Raw genomic sequence first — 20,052 nt, forward strand, 5'->3', positions numbered from 1 at the left:
GCAATATATCAGCATATGAAGATATTGTGATATTTTAATGTATCAATATTTTTTCCCTCGTTGTTAGAAGTTTTTAAGTCTGTAAAAAAGAAGTTTTAGAGGAAGAAGAAGAAGTAGTATTTTATATATTTTTTTAGACTTTAGAAACTCAGAAGCTGATCAAATATCGGGTTAAATATCGGTGGGGTGGCCGATGTCCGATATTCAGTTTTAAGGCCGATACAGATAGGGGCCGATTATATCGTGCATCCCTAATTTTCAACATCTGTACCCTCCCTTTATGATCAACCCAGAGTAATATATGCTGTACCATAGTAAGTACAAAGCCATTTATCTGCTGTGTTGTTACTGACGGTACTGTATTTTTTCAATATGGAACCATTTTATTTCTGGACCATTATTACCTATTCAATTCTTGGTTAACATTTTGAATTCAAAAGTCAAAAGATAAATTTCCATCAACTAAATTTCAGGAGAACGTGTCTTATGGCAAAACGCACTACTTGCGTCCCATACTACAAGCTTTGATTAGTATAAACACGCAGGGTAGTGAATGTTAATGTTCAAAGAATTTTCCTTTATCTTTTTTCTGTACTCCTTAGCTTCTACAGTGGCGAAGTAAGCTGTTTAGTAAAACGTTTTAATGATTTTGTCCGCCCCACTTGCTAAATATGCACTGCATGTTTCAGGACAAACCCATATACAGTAGGGTGAACCTGGCTGCTTTATCTAGGGATTCGGACCTTTTACCTTTTATTTTTGACAAAAAGATGAGTTTGATTTTGTCACAGTGTCTCTCTTCCAGTCTCTCTCATGACATTCCCGCCAAATTGCTGCTTAGCTCTGATGAAAATAGACCATTGATTTACTTCTCTCAGATCTACAAAAGCACAGTTTTAGAAAACTGTGTGTAGGCCGTTTACTATGTCTTCTTCCCCCTTTCTCAGCCCTATTTCCTATCAGCCTATTTTCAAATATAGGTTACTAGTGCATCTTTGAAGATAAACAAATCCACACATATTTGTATCAAGGATCCTTATGGTAAATATAAAATGACCAAGTCATATTATTCATAGTGTTTACTGGACAGGTCAATCGGGTAACGTTTTTGGTAATTAATCCCCCAAAAATTAAACTTTTTTTTTTCTGTTGATAGTATACTAGATTGTTTGACTTGACATTGTGGCAATTCCAGATCCCTTTTGAAAAGGAGATATCAGATCTTATTGAGGTTTTATCTGGTTAGATAAAGACTGGATTTTGTCCTGGAAACTTGAACTAAAAGTAAATAACCATGAATTCCTCCCAGTGTAACCAAAAGCTTTTAAAATGTCTCTTATAGGATATTACCCTCACATTATGGAGACTTATTTATTATCAGTAAACAACTGAGCGCATGACCAAATGTTCTAGCAAAGGTTACAACACTACCAGTAAGATCAAATTTCTTTCTTGCATCCAGCTGTAAATGTTACTGCGCAGCAAAAAGCAGTTATAGCTGTAGTCCTACTAGCTCCTGGCGTCACTATTAAGTGGCTAAATTCTTGTTATCTTGCTCTTTAACTGACTTTTTCTGTGTCATTAAATCAATGGTAAATCTGTGCTTATCATCAAAGAGTCATGTAAAGGTTGGCCCTGGTAATAGGCAAGCTGTCATGGAAACCTCACCACTCTGGATGATTATCACAGACAGATATAGTCCTGTCTGAAACGCTCTCATGTTACCAATAGATCTCTGTTTCAGATTCCAAAAGCTGGGGCAGCTGAAGTGCTGGCCTTAAGTCAGTTCATGTGAAATACACTTTCCATTCATGATTTATTACACATACAGTAAGTAACTCATGATCGACTTTGTTCTTTTAAAATCACAAATAAAAACTTTAAATAAAATAGGGGGGACTTAATTTTTTTGTACATAGTAGGGGGCTTGAGAGAAGGATTTCAGTCATACTGGTTTCACTTCATGTAGACAGGTGGAGAGAAAACAGCATCGGTCGGAAAAGTAAAACAATAAAAGAAAGTCAATCCTACTGAATCCAAGGGTAAGACCAAGCAGAGAGCATCTCAGATTTGCCCAATAAGGTATGGAATGCAAAGACACCTCGGCCGTGTGATTCGAAAAAAGCAAAGTGACTTAGAGGGAGTGGGAGGTTGGTTCTGCTCTGTCTGCCAACAAGATAATAACGAGCTCCTCTGGCAAGATATTTCTTAGAACATGTTTTACATCTAAGGCTGCAGAGATGTTGCATCAGGAACACATCAAAAATGTAGCTTGAATTTAGGATGAAACAGAAAGTGAGAGCAATAATGGTTCTGAAATCCTATTTTAGTAGAAACAGTGTGTGTAGGCATGTGGGGTGGGGTGGGGTGATGCTTGTAAGAGAGAGAAAGAAAAATACCAAATATCATGAGAAAATTCCAACTGGAAATATTATTCTTATAATATTTTCAATAATTTATGCAAGGCAACAATAAAGCCTTGAATCACTGTATATGCACAAAGAATACTTTAAAAGGGCTCAGAATAACCTTTCTGTAAAAAAATGACCAAGGAAACAAATGGCTTTGGCTCCATCTAGTGGATAAAGGGTTAAACTAATCTTTTGTTCACATGATGGTCTAAAGCTAAGAGCTACACTCACCGGCCACTTTATTAGGTACACCTGTCCAACTGCTCGTTAACACTTAATTTCTAAGCAGCCAATCACATGGCGGCAACTCAGTGCATTTAGGCATGTAGACATGGTCAAGACAATCTCCTGCAGTTCAAACCGAGCATCAGTATGGGGAAGAAAGGTGATTTGAGTGACTTTGAACGTGGCATGATTGTTGGTGCCAGAAGGGCTGGTCTGAGTATTTCAGAAACTGCTGATCTACTGGGATTTTCACGCACAACCATCTCTAGGGTTTACAGAGAATGGTCCGAAAAAGAAAAAACATTCATTGAGCGGCAGTTCTGTGGGCGGAAATGCCTTGTTGATGCCAGAGGTCAGAGGAGAATGGCCAGACTGGTTCGAGCTGATAGAAGGGCAACAGTGACTCAAATAACCACCCGTTACAACCAAGGTGGGCAGAAGAGCATCTCTGAACGCACAGTACGTCGAACTTTAAAGCAGATCGGCTACAGCAGCAGAAGACCACACCGGGTGCCACTCCTTTCAGCTAAGAACAGGAAACTGAGGCTACAATTTGCACAAGCTCATCGAAATTGGACAATAGAGGATTGGAAAAACGCTGCCTGGTCTGATGAGTCTCGATTTCTGCTGCGACATTCGGATGGTAGGGTCAGAATTTGGCGTCTACAACATGAAAGCATGGATCCATCCTGCCTTGTATCAACGGTTCAGGCTGGTGGTGGTGGTGTCATGGTGTGGGGAATATTTTCTTGGCACTCTTTGGGCCCCTTGGTACCAATTGAGCATCGTTGCAATGCCACAGCCTACCTGAGTATTGTTGCTGACCATGTCCACCCCTTTATGACCACAATGTACCCAACTTCTGATGGCTACTTTCAGCAGGATAATGCGCCATGTCATAAAGCTGGAATCATCTCAGACTGGTTTTTTGAACATGACAATGAGTTCACTGTACTCAAATGGTCTCCACAGTCACCAGATCTCAATCCAATAGAGCATTTTTGGGATGTGGTGGAACGGGAGATTCGCATCATGGATGTGCAGCCGACAAATCTGTGGCAACTGTGTGATGCCATCATGTCAATATGGACCAAACTCCCTGAGGAATGCTTCCAGCACCTTGTTGAATCTATGCCACGAAGAATTGAGGCAGTTCTGAAGGCAAAAGGGGGTCCAACCCGTTACTAGCATGGGGTACCTAATAAAGTGGCCGGTGAGTGTAAATAAAGACTTCCATTCACCTCCATGCCATCAGCATCAGAGACGTGGTATCTTTGCCGGATCTTTGTAGTGTATGATACCTGTGGTGCATCTTCGAACGGATTCTGATTTTCATCGTTCCACCTTCTCTCACCAACTGCAAAAAAATAAAACCAAACAAATAAAATTAAGATCAACATTCTGTTTTGTGCTGTGGAGGTCTTCGGCCATCTTCCTTAGAGAAAAACAGTTATACAAATTCATATGTTTTAATTCAGAGTTAGAAAAGGAACAAATCTACAACAATCAAAATCATAGGTGACACCACAGTACTGTATATCTTGTAAGTTTTGACTGACAAGCACCATGTAGTGTTTACATCACTACAGTGTGAAAGAAACCTAAAAGAGGTTTATTCATCAATTGTCTTTTGCTAATTCACGATTGAGTCTAAGGCATTCAGAGAAGCCGCTATATCCTCTCTCCCAGACAAAAGGGAGGCCCATAGGAAGCGTCCTTATCAGATGCCCAACTAAACTCACCCAGCCCTTTTCTGTGAGGAAGAGCAATAGTTTATCTCTTAGCTCCCCTCAGATGACGTTCCTCATCTTATCTCATAGATTGATAATTTGGGTGATGGAACTTCTGTGGCCTCGTGGTGAGGCTTATCCCAGCCCTTTGTATCCAGGATCATGTTCTATGATCAATATCTCACCAACATAGGTGAGAGTCAGAATGTGGATTGACAGGTTCAACAAAAAATTCACATTTTTGCTTTCTCTTTACCGTGACAGAATGGTACAGTAGAAAAAGCTCCAAATTATTCCCTCTAACATGATATTTGCTGTTAGATAGAAATTTAAGTGACCACATGGTATTCATATGCAGATTGGAGGGGAAGTATGAGACGTGTGCTTAATTAGGATGTAGTCCATTTGTATTGCATATCTTGGGTCATAATGAGCTGGCCTCACTAAACCTCCAAAAAGCAGCCTCAATGAATTTTACACACCAAATGTATTTGGTTCGAAATAACTTGCCATTCACCACCACTCGTGTAAATGCCAGAATCTTTCCCTCTTCACATTCAGAAAGAATGCATTTTTTCAGGAGATACTATTCTGTTATTTTTACAGGAAAGACTCTGTTCTATTTATTTATATGCTGTTATGTTTTTGTTTTGGTTCATTATGACCAAGGCAACAGGAGGGTTAAAACAAATCCATTATAGTAAACCCCCTTTACAGCTCACATACAATCAAATGAGTTATTATATGTCTACTATGAATAGAAGAGCACCATTCAGAAAATAGCTGTAAAAACATACAAGGTGAAAGTGGTAGAATTTGCATGTTAACAAGATGGCATGAAAAGCATACTTTGAACTGATAGATGATTTAGATTTAAAAACAGCTCTGTATTAAGATAATTTCGTAATCCTATGTAGATTAAATCAAAGACACAATTTATTGAGCAAAAGAAATACAACATGAATCCATAATTTCTAAGCAGCAGCAGTGATACATGTCAATGCAATAACAGCAGCTTCAATCTTGGCTTCTGTTCAGATAAGAGATGAACTGCAGATGAAGAATTCTTAATTTTGAAGTGTCTTTTAAAAACCATGAAAGACAAATTACCAAGACATTTAGAGATGTTTGGAGATGGCAACACGGTATTTGCAGCAAAGGAATGCTATGATTCAACTTCCGGTTATCTCTACATTCATTTACCATGTCACCAAATGCTCTTAAGGTTTCAATCAGCAGTCAGTAAATAAAGGTGTGCAGATCAGGACCAGTTCATCACAAGATAGTCGATTTAAAAGAAAGTAATATAAATACTGATAATTTATTCTCTAATCTTGTTCCCTATGTATTTTTAATATGATCACATCATTCCATCTTCCCTAAATCTCTGTGACTCTGGCTATTATTAAAGAACAGTGAAGTCAAAGAAATAACAAATATAAAATGCTTACCTTCAAAGAAGCTGTAGGTTTGAGGCAAAGCATACAATCCAGATGCAGACAAATTTGTCAGGTTTGGAGACTCTGCAACACTCTCTAACCCCTTGCTAATGTTCCCCTCCTAGATAGGTATGGAAATATAGTAATAGTAAATATAATTATAAACAAAATAAATTAATTAAAAAATTAAAAAATAAAAGCAGCAAAAAAGCTCAAAGATGATTTCTGATTACTTTGTCTATTTGACGCCAGCTTAGAGTAGCCTCAGATGTTTCTTTGGACTCAAGCAGGCCCCTCTGATCTCCAGAGTCATCTGCAAAGCCTCTTCTCAGACACAGCCTGTTTCCTTGAGGGTTTTCTTCCTCGTTCTCTCTGTCTTGATAAGACAGGCTATAGCTCATCTGAGCCTCTTTTAGCTCTGTTAGTGTCACACCCTGTAAGATATTCAAACAGCTTTGTGTCTATCAGCAGTCAAACACAATCTATTAAGGCCAGATCTTGCAAATAAATGTCGGCAGCTAGTTTATACCTGCGTTGACCTGCGAGTTTGCCTGGCATGACGGGACTTTGCCTTCCTCTGCGATTCAGCTTCTTCGTCCTTGACCGGAGCTAGATAAGACCTGAAAAACAGGTTGGTAGATGTTTATTTAAAAATTACATGAGAAGAAATCTGGCCTCTCTAAAGTTTTTAAAGTAGCACTAGAATGTTTAATGAAAAGCAATGAGTCGGTCAATGAGGTTGAAAACACCCAATCATTTCATATGGGGAAATTACATTTCTTGTATCAGGTCAATATTTCTTTTAAGTTTTGCTTACAAAATACAGTATTCCTTCAAAAAATAGTGTATTGTTGTACTTTATATAATTTATATTATATACACCTTCCACTCAATTTTATGTCTGAATAAAACATAAAAATATCATACAGTATATATTTCTTTCTATTCCATTCCATTTTTCATACTTTCCCATATTTTCACATGGCTTAGTAGCTATCAAAATTCTTATTTTTGCATGAAAACCACAACGGTTATTTCTACATTTAGAGGCTAATTTAAAGTTTTACCTTGATCACCTGTTCTAGGTTTATACAATATCAGATTCTCTTCAGTAATGCAAGCACATTATGAACCATTGCATTCAGGCACAAATAAAAAGCTGAAAAAGCACAAGCTGTGGCTGTGTTTTACCCACTTAGCAGTTAGCTCCCCCACTGTTAGACTTTTACTGCTATTGATCTAATAGTTCTAGCACCACCATGAACAAGAGAAGCTTTCTAAAACTGCTGTCTGGAGCACATTCTGTTTTAAAAAGAAAAAGGATCTGGATATGGATAGAATAACTGTGCACAGGTTCAAGGCTTAATATCAACATGAAAAACCTAAGTATTCAGAATATAGAAATCTTAGATATTGTAATTATAAGAGTTAAAACCAAGTCTCAGATTTTTTCCTAATACAGAAAACTGTTTCTCTTAAGTTTCATATTCAGTAGAAATCAAAGATGCAGCAGTGAGCTTTAAGTCAGCAGTTCTTAACCCCTATACAGAGCTGTAAATAGCAGAGTTACTGCAGGAAGATGATCAATTTGACACAGCAAAGCTTTGCTAGAATGTTTTTTGGCCTCTTAGAAGTCTGACTGTTAGAATATGCATATAATAATTCTGGAATGAAACAGTATCACTCAGGCTTTCTGAAACATACCTGTAAACAAAAGCTTGCATGGCTCCTGTAGAAAGTCAGAGACTAAGGCACAAAGATGGTGTAGCATCGATGAGAGGGAGAGGCTGGAGAAAATGACTCTGCAGCAGACAACAGAAGAGGGAGAGAAAGGGAGAGAGAGGCTTCCTGTCTGGATGATGCATACACAATCAATTAAGAGTTTCTGTCAAAGAACAGCTGATACAAGCAAATCTACTTCAAAGTGCAAGCAGTAGGACGTATCTGTACAAGGAGTCTCCAGGGATTTAGCTAAAAAAAAAAGGACAAAAAAAAGAAGTGAGGCTTATGGCAGAAAGATATTTTATAATTATTTGGAGCATAATATTTTGTTGAGATTATGCTGCTGAATATACTATATATATATATATATATATATATATATATATATATATATATATATATATATATATATATATATATATATATATATATATATAGTGGGGGGGGGGTCCCCAGTGCTCCAGTGATCACAGATACTACAGTTTCCTTCCAGGCTCTCTGTACAGTAGTTCTTCCCTGAGACCTTGGTATTTTTTGCAATTTCTTTACTTTTTTTCCTGATGTTTCCATCATTTGGGAAGACCACATCAATCGCTACAGCTGTACTTTGTTGCTTATCAGTGGTCACAATTCTCCACCACCTTGGCAGGTTGCTCTCTTTTTAACCTGGGGGTCTACAGGTTGTATGCACAGATGTTTCTGTACACTATACCAGCCACTTTGTTAAGACGTTCCATGTATTCCTATAGTGCCAGTATCTTACACCCTGCAGTGAGATGCTGAGTTGTTTCTGGGACCTCTTTGCAAAGCCTGCACCTGTGATCTTGCCTGCTATGGTAGATCTGGACCTATACTGCTATTGTGCTGAAAGCCTGCTCCTGTGCTGCCATGATCAGTGCTTCTGTGCTGTCCTTCAGCCTGGCTTCCTTCTTTGCGCTTAGTGTATAGTCTGGATTTAGGGTGGAAACTACTATGCTTGGTGAGTACAGTAGCTTCCATGTTTTGTCTATTACAGCTTCCCTATAAACCTGAGGGCATTTTATTCACCTAATCTGTTCTAATCTAAAATATTAGATTCCCTTAATCTAATCTTTTATAATATTTTGTCTTTTAATCATGCCACTGCATTTTTAATTCAATTTAAATGCATACCAATATAGAACCTTTAAATTTAGTTTATTATTTCATGAATAATAATTTTATCTTGCTTCCCATGGTTTGAGTTTACCTTTTCTTTTAGCTATTTGAAATGTAATATTGTCTCAAACTCTCAGGCTTGTTCTTTGTTCTGTTTATCACAGAAAAGCGCAATCAATCTTTAGCTGCATATATGAGGCCATATTGTTTCTCAGATTAAACATACCTTTTAAACATAGCTTTTGAGCAGAAATTAAACATACTTATTTGGACCATAAAAGGGTGATACTAAAATTAAAAGATAGGATTCAGGATTACATTAACATAGTGACCAAACTGCAAACTTAAAACTACATGATAATCTAATGACAGAACAGCACGACGTGGAGCATATAAAAGGAGTCGAAAAAGGGTTTATTTTAACAAGTGTTACCAAGAGACAACAACAGTAACCATATAAAGGAAAAAAAACAGCAAATTAAGACAGATAAAAAAAAAATCAATAGTAACAAACATAGTAACATGTTTTGCCCTTCTCACATTGGATGCAGCAGACAGTATCTGTCATGTGAGGATCACAGTATCAGTTGGCTTTTCCTGATGAGTAGTAAAGGTGTTTTTTTATGAGGCTATAATTCCTATATATTCAGCAGATCTGAGACACTTCTGAATCATTCAAAGTATCAGTTCTTGCTTTATATACCATTACCAAGGACATAGCTTTAGTCAATGTCTAAGCTGCTCTACCTGACATTGTAAAACACCATGCAGCAGTGGATAGTTTACTCAAAACATTTGTTGCTGCTGTCATTTAACAGGCTTCACCTCTTTTAGCACTTCCCTTGTACAAGCTCATTTCCTAAATAAATAAATAAATCGTACCCTTTTGTAAACCTTGGGTTCCTATATTGTTCAGGTGTGCTTGATATTTAGCATCAAAACGTATCTACAGTTCAGCTGTTACAGGATCACCTCAGAAAAGAATGATTTGTCCCTGGATTGCTTGTTGTACAGTAGCAGCCATCCAAAATGGCACTTTCCAGTCAAACACCAGCCGAATGACAGCTCACTTCCCTCCAACTTCCAGCCACTGGAGTGACACCTTCCTGCAGATTTTTTTACTCTGATTCCACCCTTTCACTGAATTACAGGTTCTGACCAGGAGATGAAGCTTCTCTTTAGATCTTATTGTCAACAAATCATGATAGAAAGAATATTTTTGTACAAATATTGACATTTATCAAGGAACTGTACGGGACCAGGCAAGGGCCCATCAAGTAAATGTTGAATGGCTACTACTGTAACTCCAGGCTGCATAAAATAGGCCTCACTGAGAATAAACTCTGCCATTATTAAATAAACTTTATTATACAAAGAACACTGAGGACATAGCTCAACCCTTTTATGACCTCCTTGAGGTTTTAAACTTAGAGCTAAGCATCTTTGTAATTAAAAAACTTATACTTTAGTGTTCTGATCTACTATTTGATTAGGTGGTTTCATTGAACTTGTATATTTCAAGCATTTATTTTAGTTAAGCTTTAGGATTAAGACATCAAATACAATTCCTGAAAACAATGCATATAACAGAAAAAAAAAGTGTTTAAGACATAAATGTTAAGGTCATGTTGCAATCGTGGTAAAGAAGACTGCTGACTTGACATTTGTCAGGCAATTATATCCTTCACAAGGTGAATACATTGATGATACTGATGTCTGTAGGCCAGAAGGATAGAAAAATGTGGAAAATAAATGCTTGAAATAAAACTGTGAGTAATAAATCCACATCACAGTTGACTTTAACTTTATTAGGTCGAAGTTGAATTTGATAATTTTTTTCACACCAAATGGCTTAAAGTAACAGCTTCCTATGTTATTTGGTTAAATGTTGCGGAAAGACATGATGGCAGAATTCATGAGTTTTTTGAATGTTTATGTTTCTATGTATATATATATATATATATATATATATATATATATATATATATATATATATATATATATATATATAAAAATATAAAAGGGTATTTTATGCATTAAGGCTTTCGATGTTTTAAATGAGATATAAACATGAGAAAACAAACTTCTGCCCTCTAAGTTTTAGGTTCACTTTAAAAATAAAGCCCAAAAAGTTAATTTTTGGTCTTTCCATCAAATATCATCCATCATCAAACAAACAGGCGAAGAAAAGACAACAAAATGTGTTTTTCATGGTGTTGTCAGTCTGCAAAATTCCTGTTCTCCTTGGTGGACTTCTTCAGCATATTACAAAATAAAAATCATTCTCCATACCCTGCAGAAGAGACCAGAATATATAAGAAACATGTCAATCCATATAAAAAAGGGGCATTTTCTTTCTTTTTTTTTTCATTTTGGGACATTACAACAAAATGTTGGTTTATTAGGATATTACATGGCAGACCAAAACAAAAATGATACAGAATTTTCTATATTTTCTGCATTTATACACCATATTCTCTAACATCTCTAGAGATTAAAGCTGATAAGTAAAAGATGTCTGGGGTTTGTTAGAGAGCAGAGAGAAACAGTATCAAGAAGCCCTTTGGATGAAATAATAACCATCTAACCATTCTTAGAGTTATCCAACCTTTAGAGGGGTCACAGCAACCATGTGGAAGAAAATGCTCTGTTAATTCGAGATAAGAAAAAAACAACAACTAATGGCTCACATTTAAAATGTTTTTTTGAAAACTAACACTACCCATCTCCTGGAGAAAACAGGGAAAGACTTGCTTTTCCCAAAGTCTTAATGTTTTTTAAGACTTGTAAATATTGATTCCAAACTCTAATTTTTTACAGTAGATAAAACCAAAGTGTTGCCAATATTCAAAAAATGATGGTAGCCTATCATTGTCTTTATTATTTCAGAAGGCTTGTCTATTTCACTTTACACTCAGTTCTCTATTGGTCTGTCAGATACAATCCTAAATTTGACATCAAACATGACAAAATGTTGAAAAGCTTAAGCTATGCCACATAATTTTTCAAGTAATACAAATGAATTTTTGTAACATTCAAAAAAACATTTTCTTACTTGCTTCATTTATTTTCTACAACAGCAAATTCTTCTAATAACTCATCTTGCTCCCTCTCCTGTTGCTCTTCTTCAGTGTTCAGTTCCTGTTCTTCATCCATCATAACTTCATCAAACATTGGTGACCCTTCATTCTCCTCTATGGAATTTGAATCATCCCCCATGTTCTCTTTATGATCTTTTCTGCTTTCTGGCACAGGAAATTATTTTTCTTGGTCTGTTTCATTTAGTTCCTCTTCAGTAGGACTTTCTTCCATCTCCCTTTCCTCCTGATTCACTAGAGATGCCTCTTGCTTATTTCCTTTTGCATAATCTTTCTGCTGAATAGATGCTGGTGGGTTTTCCTTTGAAGAGAGTTCCCATTCCTCTTCAGTTGCTGTAAGTACCTCTTCTTCAGTTTTCTCTTCATTTACCTCTTCAGGTCCTGCACCAAGTACCTCTTCCTCTTCTGCAGCCACAGCAGCTGCATGGTCTTCAGCTTCAGTCACATCAACCTCCTCTTGCTCCTCATGTTTTGCAGCCTCCTCCTCTTGCTCCTTGTGTTCTGCATCCTCTTCTTCTTGCTCCTCATGTTCTGCATCCTGTTCTTCTTGCTCTCCAGGTTCTGTAGCCTCCTTTTCTTGCTTTCTGGGTTCCTCAGCCTCTTCTTCTTGCTCTACGGGTTCTGCAGCATCCTCTTCTTGCTCTACTGGCTCCTCAGCCTCTTCTTCGTTCTCTCCAGGCTCTGTAGTTTCCTCCCCTTGCTCCTCACTCATGACAGCCTTGCCTACTTGCTCGTCTCCAACTACAACAATTTCTTCTTCCTCATTACCGACTCCAGCCACCTCTTCTTCTTCACCTTCATCATCATCAGCTGCAGACAACCCTTTTTCTTCATAATCATTTGCCTCATCATCAGCCACCTCTTTTTCCTTACCAGCATCTGCCTCCATCTTTTCAAGTTTCTCAGCAGGAGGCTTTATTTTTTCTACCACCTAAGAAAAGGAATAACAGTTCACATCAGAGTCTGCACAGCATATATGCTTGTGTTTGCATCCTACCATCAAGCAGTGTCTGTCAATAAAACATGAATGTAGTGGCTCAGGTAGGGGGTATGTATATTTTCTGTATAGTTTGAATGTGAAGAATTGCAATTACTTTGCTAAAACTAATGACATGAAATACTCATTAACATCTCCCTAAAGGCAGAGTGTACAGAAATAGTAAGGAGACCATGGAAGATCTCTCAGTGTGAGTCAAGCTTGTTCTGGCATGACACACATAGTTAATCTGCTAAAATCATATGAATAGTTTGGTCTGTCAAATTAAATGCACCATATAAACAGCGAGATATCCATTTGAGATATACATATATAGTACAAAATGAGTTTCCCAAGTGTGACATAATTGTCTTCATTTTATATTTTTGCATTCAGCCCTCTAGTCACCTGCAGAACCATCTTTTGCTGCACTCAATTTTCTGATTTAATCAACAACATACATTAATATACATGGATGTAAATAAAATCTCACACTAAAAACAATTAGAAAAAGAAAACAACTTTCCACAGTTTTTGCATTTTTTTTCCCTAAACCTTGTGCAACCTTTTTACCTAAGCTGACCACCCAGGTATGCTGGGTCCCTACATAGCTTGCTGCAAATTGCAGCAGGATTATAGTTGTAGCTCAAAGTTTTTTTTTTCTTTATAAATCGACTAATAGTTGCAAATTCTCCCATGTGAGCTACACATCTGCAGCTTTTTCACAATTGTAAGTAACTTTTCATTTGTTTCTCTAGTGCTCACCTTGCCCAGCCTGTCAGTCTGTTGGGTAATTCTGGATCGGTTTGCAGGTGAACCATATATTTTTCCTTTTCAAAAGATGAACTGAACATTCTTTAAGAAATTTTCAAAGGTTAGAATATTGTTTTATAATCTAAGAATTATTTTTAACTCATTATATATTTCATTAAACTGTCTACTAAGTATCTTTGTCTATGATGGTGTTTGATGATCAATGTTTTCTTACACACTTCTGAGGAATTTACTGATAAAGGACACTTTTATTAACATTAAATGACATTTATATGAGCTCTGAAGGAGGATGTATTTTGAAGCCCTGCATCCCTTTGGTTATTATGCACCTCTTTGTTTTAGTTTAGCAAAGATGGAATTATGTGATTGTTATGTGACAAATAGGTGAGACATTTCAATGCATATGAAAACTTTAACAGGCCAGTGTATCAATGTAAATGACTAACATTGATACAGGCGGGCAGGACCACAGGGGCACACTGGTTCAGGAAAGAATCTTGAGAATAATAATGATAATAATTAATCATTAACTTCATTGATCTGACATCTGATAAATTTACCTCTGCATTTTACCCATCTCCCTTTGGGGAGCAGTGGGTTGCCATTGTGTGGTGACTGGAGAGCAATGTGGGGTTAAGGTCTTGCTCAGGAACCCAGAATGGCAGTCTGTGGGAGTGGGCCTTGAACTAAAAACCTCTGGATTCCAAGTGCAATGCCCTACCCACTAGGCCACCACAGAAAGGATAGCAGAATATCCACAGATGATTTTATATTCACACTGTAACATACTCTGCTTACCTGTTCCATTGTACTGGCCTTCAGGAACAGCTGGTGTCCTTTACTTTCAAGCAACTCCCTGAAAGATCCAAGACACAAATTACTAGATTTTTAACATCATTGGTTTGCTGAGTTTTTATAGTTATTCTAAGAAGACCTGTTCACTAGCTTTAATTACATATAGGGAAATATAAGAGTGTTGCTAGTGAAAGACATTTTTGTTTCTGCAAAATGTCCAAAGCATTATGTTATGTTTACAAAACTACTCATTTAAAGTATGGGATAAGGTTAAGCTAGCAAATTAACTTCATAGCTTTTCAAACACCACGGAAGTGCTTGTACAGATCCGGGCAGCCTAAAAAAAAAAATAAGCCTATCAACACTAGACTAGAGAAACAAAGCAAACCAGACAGTTTGATAACAAAGAAGTCTATGACTAAGTCAACAAATAGACCTGAGTGAGAGGAAGCAAGTGCATTTATTAGGTGCAATAAAAGTTAAACTTCTTTTCGAAAACAATTACCGCAGATCAGTCGTTCCCAGTAAACCGTTCTCCAGCTTAGCTTCAAAGGTTTCCAGTTGATTCTTGAGTTTCAACAACTCACTGGTCTGTCCATCCAATGTAGCACTCATTTTGGAAATCTGAACAATCCTTTTTTCCATCTTTGATTTAACTTTTGCGAGGTTCAAAGAAAAATCCTCAACCTTCTGAGAGAGTTCCACACTAAGAGAAGCCAAACCCTCCACCTGCATCTTGACATCTTCAAACTCCACACTCTTTCCCATCAACATGCTCTGCAAATGGCTCAGTTGCTCCAAAGACACAGTGGCTTGCTGCACCTCTGCCAGTCTTGTTTTCATCTCAGTGTGCAGCGACAGCACCTGAGCAGGGAGGTCGGATGTCTTAAGTTGCTCGGCCGTAGCCAAAGCCATTCCCACCTGTTTCTGAGCCAGGGCAAAAGACTCCTCTAGTGAAGCCAGTCGTGTTTCCAGGTTCTCTGGGGCATACTGCTGCAATTAAAGAAACAGGAGTTGGTAAATCTGGGTGTCAATACTTTTTTAAATCAAAATTGTGATTGCAAAGTCCACTAAACCACTAAAGGAAAGAGAATGTTGATAAAATAAGTGAAAGAAGGTTTAAGACAGATGCAACCATCAGACGTCTTGCATGTGATTTCGTATCACAAATTTTTTAACTATGTTAGATTTATCTTAAAAAATTACATATTATGCTATTAAAATATTTTTTTATAAAGTTTGATGGGCCCAACATTTTTTTACTATGCCCATGTTAATGCCAAAAGATTCTGCAATAGAAATAGTGTGTTGAAGTCAAGTGAGACGGAGCTCAGATCCTATTACTGTAGCTCTGTGATAGAGCTGAGACATTGCTTCCTCCCTGTTTTAGATTTCTCAGGTTAAAGCCAGAAGATAAACAACAACACAGCAAAAGGAAGATGGACATAGGTCAACCTTTTGAGCAATTGTGCCACTTTAAGGAGATGGAAGAAAACCCTACTGAAGAGAAAATAAATTGAAAAGACTGGGAAAAATCAGTTTCGGGCTCAGAAAGCAGAAAATATAAAGAGAACATGGTGGATGATTCAAAAGCCATAGAGGAGCATGAAAGGTCACCAATGGTTGATTAAGATATGATGGATGAAGAGCAGGAACTGACCACTGAAGAGGAGCAACAGGAGACGGGTTTGTTTTTCTCCAAAATAAATAAAGTAAGATAACAGGTTTTTGTGTTACAAAATTTTCTTCTGAAAAGGCAATTGCAATTTTTGTTTATAGCAGAACTAGCAGCAAGCTGGAAAACAGTATGGAATTAAAGTGGGCAGGTGAGACACTTTCTGGCCAGAAAGGGTTAAAATTGTAGTTACTGTAACACTTTTAAAATCATTTTTTTTCTATAAAGTGCAACTTCAGTGGTTTAGTCTGAATTTGTCATCATCATAGCTCCTCATCACTTTCTTATGCATCTCTTTGAATGTCTAATTTTGTGCAGTTTTTAACATACAAACCTGTATTTACAATATTAAAAAACAAAGAAAGAATGATGCGAGTTGACATTTTCAACTACCTTTAGTACCCTATTTTGACCTTAAGCATCCTCTCTATGACCTTAGCATAGCAAATTTAGACAGTCCTCCAAGTAGAGCTAGTAAAATCCCACTTCAACACTGAAATATCCAATGTATTTTCCACTATGTCCTGATCCACCATGTTCTATGAAAAGATTTAAACATGGTGAGTTTAATGCAGAATCTACAAGTTAAAAACGGACAATTTTTTTTTAAAAACAGCTGGTTCATATGGACCAGTTAAAAAATTGTTACCAAGAAATTTAGAGCCATTTAAAAATCAGTTCAGAAACCTGTGTGGTTTCTAAAATATCCCTATTTTCCCTATAGTGGCAACACATGTTGCTGAGCATACATAAAAGACTTACTACAGAGACTATGCCTCATATACTCTTCACCTAGCCGCCTTTACTGAAATACTTCAAGCAAGAGGAAATAGATTAAGGCTGCCATGACAAACAGAATAGTTGACTCATGCCAACAGATTTTTATAGATGTATATACCCTGACATCCTGTTTCACTGCATTAATTCAAAGTATTGTATTCCCCAGCATTATATAAACTGTTATCCAGTCAGTCTGCACACAACTTTTCCAATAGAGCTTATTATCAAAACTCTCTGCCTAAATACAGTGTTGGCAAATTACTTTATTATCATTATCAAGTTTGCACAGCACCACCTTTGCTCCAGTTCTGGATTTTGAGTTATTTTTAATACTATACCACCAATATTTCTATGGAAAATCTCAATAGTATAAGGATCTGAAAAACAGTCTACTGCAAGTTAAGTGCAATGTTCTTATTGGCCTGGGAAAAAATAAATTTGTTGCTGTGTTGATTTTGGAATGGCAATACTTAAAAACCTGATAAAGTCCTGCATATTGTAGGTTTCTTCATTTGCAGCTAGTGGCTTGTATATGGCTCAGGGCCTTTTTTTCTATTTTCAGAAACATTTATTTTAAACTGCAGAGCATTTACTAAATAGGTCATCATTAGGTGCATGTCTGATCTGGTTGGCTGACAGACTGAAGACATTTTTACCTTTGTATATGACAGCCTGAGCTCCTCATGAGAAGACTGCAGTTTGGCTATTTTCACCTGAATGCCCATGACATTGTCAGTTAGGTCGGTTAAAGTTAGGTGCTGTTGGAAAAAGAACCATGCACCGGTGAAGCAGCCGACCACAAAGACTAAAACCAACACCAGCAGGGGAGTGTGGTTGCTTCCACTTGGGCGAACTTCTGTTTCCAATATCTCACTTTTAAAAAAATTATCCTCCTGTTTGTGGTTGCTTTTCCCTTTTCGGTGTTTGGCTGTCATTCTTCCCTGTTTTAGTTGAAGACACGGTGTCCAAATCAGGCACAGAGGTGATCCAAAAAGGCTGCGCGTCAAAACGCCCGAACCGAGCCGCGGTGAGAGCGCAGATTTACTGACGCTATGAAAAGGACCTGATTAACCGCAGCGCAGAGAGGTTGGGTGAAGGGAGGCGCGACTAAAGGGTGTAATTCAGTCAGTTGTGTATGAGGAGGGGGCGTGAGGCGTTGGGAGTGGCTGCTGTGACAGGCCACATGTGCTGCGCTATTTATGAGCACAGCTGAGGTTAGGGCGCAACGACCTGTGGAAGAAGGGATTTATTCTGTAGAGTATGCTAAACACTGCACCACTAAACAATGAACAGTCAGATATCTATTAGGTTTGACCTTCACACAGTGTAGTAACTTGAAGTGCTCAAGTTTTCAAAATTTGTACTCATGTGAAACATTTTCTCTCAACTCGAAGTAAAAAGTACGATGGAGTAAAAGTACTCAAAGTACTTAAGATACAATAAAGTGTGTAATTGAAAATAGTTACTACCAGAAGTGTCAAGTAACAAAGTAAAAATACTCTGTTACTGTACTTAAGTACACTTTTTAGGTATCTATACTTTACACCATTACTTATTTTTCTTCCTACTTCTGACTTCTACACATTATTTTTTCACACAAGTATCTGTACTTTCTATTCCTTACATTTTAAAACAAATGTTACTCTTGGCTTCGGTTTAATGTTTATGAATATTTATTTCACATCATGTGCGCCATCCAATGCAGATCATTGGTGCCATCCACATCTAGTAAAAACTAGTGTAATTGGATGAGTCATGTAATGCAAACACTCATTGGTTAGCTAAAGGAAATCATCAGAAGCAAGCAGGTGTTCTTCAAATTGCAAACATGAATTATCTATGCCATGCTACAATTTCGGATTCGGAAAAAGATGTTGAACTGTCTTAAAGGTCGGAGACAAGCGAGAGCATATCGAGAGATGGAGACCAACAAGACCTCCCTCATCCTTGGCCCTATCTCAAAGAATTTTTCAAAATAATCAAAGAATTGAGCTTTCAATTCATATAATGGCATCTGGCTGTTTATTTTTTATAAAGGTTACTTTATACTTTTATACTTTTAGTAGTTTTTGGAGCGCATACTTTTTCACTTTTACTTCAGTAAAGAGGTCAAGTTGATACGATCAACTTTTACCAGAGTGTTTTTAAACTGCAGTATTTATACTTCTACCTAAGTAACAAATGTGTGTACTTTTGACACCACTGGTCACTACCCACCCCTCATCTGCTATTTATTTCGGGGTTTTTTTCAAGGAAACACTTAAAAGTTCAATAAAGGGATCTGCCAAGTCCCATGGAAATTCTATAAATACATGATAAACATTATTAAAGTACCTGGTTTACAAAGTTCCTCACAGAAAATTAAAATGGTTGGTAGGCACATCTAAGTAGCTGGAAATCTCTACATCTGTAACAGTATGGGTGTTTTAGTTTAAGTGCCTTAATCTTTTTACATCCACTTATTAATACTGCCACTGTCTACATTCACATACAGCTGCACAGAAGCCCATGGCAGATGTTGGTGTCATGTGTTGACTTCATTCTTCCAAAAGATCTTGTAGTATTTTAAGTAAACATTCTTAAGACTTTTGTGATTCTTTCAAAGCTTCCCTTTGTAATTTTTTATGTTTTCTAGTGTCACTTTGCCTTTTTTGGAGACCACTTAGCTCTTTGTGTCCAAAGAAAGTATTTTAACAATAACCAACCATTATTGTTATTTTAATCAATAACAACTATACAACATAGTATATTTTGTTGGTACAGACTGTTCTAAGGACCCAGGGACCAGTACCAGTGACAAGCATGTTACCCTGTAAAGAGATTAAGCTCCCAGCTTTTATAAAAAAAAAAAATGTGTAGGTGGATGCTAAAAATGTGGAGGAAAGAAGGAAAACAGCACATCTGAGAATAATGTGGAAAGAGTGATGGGAAACATGCCATAAATATAAGATCTTGACAATTACAATGACAATATCTCTCATATACTGTCTCGTGAAGGTGAGGATGTTACCATTTTAGATCAAATTGTTACAGGATGTTGTTCATTTACCAACTTGTGTCCAACTACTGTGTATGTATGGGACAACTGCACCCAAAAACATACAAATGATTGAGTAGTTGTGCCAAAAGATCAATTAAATCCAATTTTATTTGAATTTGGTTGTCTTCAGTTATGAACTGTGGTACTCATATATGGCAGGGGTAACCAATCAAAAATCAGCGGGGTCCGAATAAAGAAAATCAACAACTAGTAAAGGTCCGGAGACATTTTTAGTACTTTAAACAGAGTT

General features: G+C 37.1%; 2 protein-coding genes across 7 annotated transcripts in view; both read right to left on the minus strand.

Annotated features, from left to right (window-relative positions):
* Positions 1–7,639, minus strand: part of LOC119782050 (protein phosphatase 1 regulatory subunit 12B) — a 30,145-nt gene extending 22,506 nt beyond the window's left edge. For 2 of the 4 annotated variants that reach the window (XM_038282802.1, XM_038282803.1), the window contains exons 1-5: positions 7,510–7,638; positions 6,335–6,425; positions 6,039–6,239; positions 5,818–5,926; positions 3,878–3,993 (exon numbers count right to left, since the gene is read on the minus strand). In XM_038282802.1, the coding sequence (XP_038138730.1) occupies positions 3,878–3,993; positions 5,818–5,926; positions 6,039–6,239; positions 6,335–6,425; positions 7,510–7,529 (537 nt within the window). In that variant the 5' untranslated portion in view covers positions 7,530–7,638. Of the gene's footprint in view, positions 1–3,877; positions 3,994–5,817; positions 5,927–6,038; positions 6,240–6,334; positions 6,426–7,509 lie in introns of all 4 variants that reach the window. The other 2 variants (XM_038282804.1, XM_038282801.1) reach the window with 2 other exon arrangements.
* Positions 7,640–9,057: 1,418 nt separating this feature from the next.
* zgc:66479 (uncharacterized protein LOC327541 homolog) lies at positions 9,058–17,884 on the minus strand. Of its 3 annotated transcripts, XR_005280626.1 has the most exons (5): positions 17,419–17,882; positions 14,813–15,300; positions 14,311–14,368; positions 11,720–12,693; positions 9,058–10,957 (listed from the first exon to the last, which is right to left on the minus strand). XR_005280626.1 is itself a non-coding variant. In XM_038282743.1 (4 exons), exons 1-4 carry the CDS (start codon positions 17,695–17,697, stop codon positions 11,923–11,925), a joined length of 1,593 nt encoding a protein of 530 aa, XP_038138671.1. In that variant the 5' UTR covers positions 17,698–17,884; the 3' UTR covers positions 11,019–11,922. The 3 variants fall into 3 exon arrangements, 2 of the variants coding, with proteins under 2 accessions (XP_038138671.1, XP_038138669.1); XM_038282743.1 differs by lacking the exon at positions 9,058–10,957 and having other exon boundaries at positions 11,019–12,693; positions 14,813–15,297; positions 17,419–17,884; XM_038282741.1 differs by lacking the exon at positions 9,058–10,957 and having other exon boundaries at positions 11,019–12,693.
* Positions 17,885–20,052: the final 2,168 nt, after the last annotated feature.

Source organism: Cyprinodon tularosa, unplaced genomic scaffold (genome assembly GCF_016077235.1).
Source record: "Cyprinodon tularosa strain WSP-4 unplaced genomic scaffold, ASM1607723v1 ctg187, whole genome shotgun sequence".
Taxonomy (NCBI): domain Eukaryota; kingdom Metazoa; phylum Chordata; class Actinopteri; order Cyprinodontiformes; family Cyprinodontidae; genus Cyprinodon; species Cyprinodon tularosa.